The 2,500-nt window shown below is 48.1% G+C and overlaps 1 protein-coding gene across 1 annotated transcript in view; it reads left to right on the top strand.

The window, feature by feature from the left end:
• The window catches only part of LOC119573285 (toll-like receptor Tollo), a 5,594-nt gene that overhangs the window by 1,212 nt on the left and 1,882 nt on the right, over positions 1–2,500 (top strand). The window contains 2 exon segments of the mRNA XM_037920447.1: positions 1–2,054; positions 2,057–2,500. The exon segment at positions 1–2,054 is cut by the window's left edge and continues 1,212 nt beyond it; the exon segment at positions 2,057–2,500 is cut by the window's right edge and continues 1,882 nt beyond it. Of these exon segments, the coding sequence (XP_037776375.1) occupies positions 1–2,054; positions 2,057–2,500 (2,498 nt within the window).

Here is a 2,500-nt window from a genome sequence, read left to right as displayed (position 1 = left end):
TGATAACCAGCTAACTAATACATGGGTGAATTCCGAAACGTTCACGGATCTGCTCAGACTCGCTAGTTTAGATATGTCAAACAACAAAATCACGCGATTAGACGCGGCGACGTTTCGCGATCTGACAAACTTGCAGGTTTTGAAATTGCAACAAAATATGATCGAGACGATTTCTGACAACACTTTCAGTGGACTCTTCCGACTCCACACGCTCGTGCTATCGGACAACCGCGTCAAAGTGATCAGTGACAAGACTTTCGGCGGCCTAATTGGCCTGCAGGTGTTAAAACTCGACGGAAATGAAGTGTTTAGCATCGACAGCGAGGCCCTTGTCAACTCCACGGGGCTTCAGGAGCTCCAGCTGAGCCACAACCACCTGCAGGATGTTCCCAAAGTGGTGAAGAGCCTCGCCTCCCTCAGGATCCTCGACCTGAGCGGCAACCATGTAAGTGTCATAAGCAACAAGTCCTTCCCAGACCTTCCTCACCTTAGTGTTCTAAGACTTGCTGCAAACGACATAGAAAACGTCACGAAAAGTGTGTTTACAAACCTCCCGTCTCTGCAAGTGCTTGATCTGTCAAGCAACAGGATTTTCACTGTAGAGAACGGAGCTTTTGATAACAACAGACATATTGAAGCTATCAGATTAGATGACAATATTTTGACAAATGTTAAAGGACTTTTTTCAAACCTGCCAAATCTTCAGTGGCTTAATTTGTCTAAAAATCATCTTGAAATGTTTGATTATGCATTTATACCAAGAGGTTTACAATATTTAGATCTGCGGTCAAATAACATTAATGAACTTGGTAATCATTATGAAATTGAAGGAGAGCCGCATTTAAAAATCATTGACGCTAGTTTTAACAGGTTATCAGACATCAGTGCAAGTTCGTTTCCTGATAGTGTTGAAATAATATTCCTGAACAACAATCTTATAGAAAGCGTGCAGCCTTTCGCTTTCTTCAGTAATAATAATCTTACAAAAGTGGATCTATATGCAAATAAGATCAGAAATCTCGATCAGACAGCGCTCAGGCTTTCCCAAATGGATCCTTCTCGTGACCTGCCCGAGTTCTACCTGGGCGGGAACCCTTTCGAGTGCGACTGCACGATGGAGTGGCTGCAGACGATCAACAGCTATGATCAGCCACACCAGCGCCTGACGGTGATCGACCTCGACTCCATCGAGTGTCGCCTGATGAACAACAAGGGCACCATCCCTCTGCTGGATGCCAAGAAACTGCAGTTCCTCTGTGAGTACGACTCGCACTGTTTCACCCGCTGTAAATGCTGCGACTTCGACGCCTGCGACTGCGAGATGACGTGCCCCGCCAACTGCACCTGTTTCCACGACAACTCCTGGGCAGCCAACATCGTCGACTGCTCCCGTGCGGGCTACGGATCCGTGCCGGAGAGGATCCCGATGGACTCCTCCGAGGTATACCTGGACGGCAACGCACTCTCATCCCTCTCCAGCCACACGTTCATCGGGCGAAAGAACATGCGAGTTCTTTATCTGAATGACAGCGGCGTCGAAGTCATACACAACAGGACCTTCAACGGACTGAAGTTATTAGAAACACTCTACCTTCATAGTAATTCAATCAAGGAACTTAAGGGTTATGAGTTTGAACATCTTACCCTTCTACGTGAATTGTATTTACATAATAATGAATTGTTTTTCATACAAAATACAACATTCCTGACTCTCGCCTCGCTTAGGGTACTGAGGCTAGACAATAACCGCCTGAAAACATTTCCTGTGAACATGTTCACTAAAAACCATAATCTCCATTCCCTTCACCTCAGCGAGAACCCTTGGACCTGCGATTGTGAGAACCTGAGGGACATTCAGGCATGGCTCCAGGGCGTCGGCAGGAAACTCAGGGACGCGGATAAAATCTACTGCGCTCTCAACGGGTCGAGCGAAGTCGTGGCTCAGGTCTCGACCTACAATCACTCCTCATGTAACAACGAGACCGAGACTACCACTATTCGACACGAGGCTTATTTGGACTACGTGTTCCTGCCCACCATCACGCTCGGGGCCTTCGCGTGCTCCTCACCATCACCCTCATCGTCTTCTGCAACCGCAATCGCATGAGGGTGTGGGTGTACGCCAAGTACGGCGTCAGACTCTTCTACCGGAGCGAGTACGAGGGAGACACCGACAAGGCTTTTGACGCGTTTGTGAGTTACAGCTCGAAGGACGAGGTGTTCGTGACGCAGATTCTCGCCCCCGAGCTGGAGCGCGGGAGCCCCGCGTACAAACTGTGTCTGCATTATAGAGACTTTCCTGTCGGTGCCTATATAACGGACACCATCCTTAGCGCTGTGGAAACGAGCAAACGCACGATACTAATTTTATCCGAAAATTTTATAAAATCAGAGTGGTGTCGCTTCGAATTCCGATCGGCTCACCACGAGGTCCTCAAAGACAGACGTCGCCGCTTAATCGTCATATTATTAGGGGATGTTCCACAGCGGGATCTGGACC

This window comes from Penaeus monodon, chromosome 1, assembly GCF_015228065.2.
Source record: "Penaeus monodon isolate SGIC_2016 chromosome 1, NSTDA_Pmon_1, whole genome shotgun sequence".
Taxonomy (NCBI): Eukaryota; Metazoa; Arthropoda; class Malacostraca; order Decapoda; family Penaeidae; genus Penaeus; species Penaeus monodon.
Note: the sequence above shows the minus strand (reverse complement) of the source record. Positions and strands in the feature narration are given on the sequence as shown.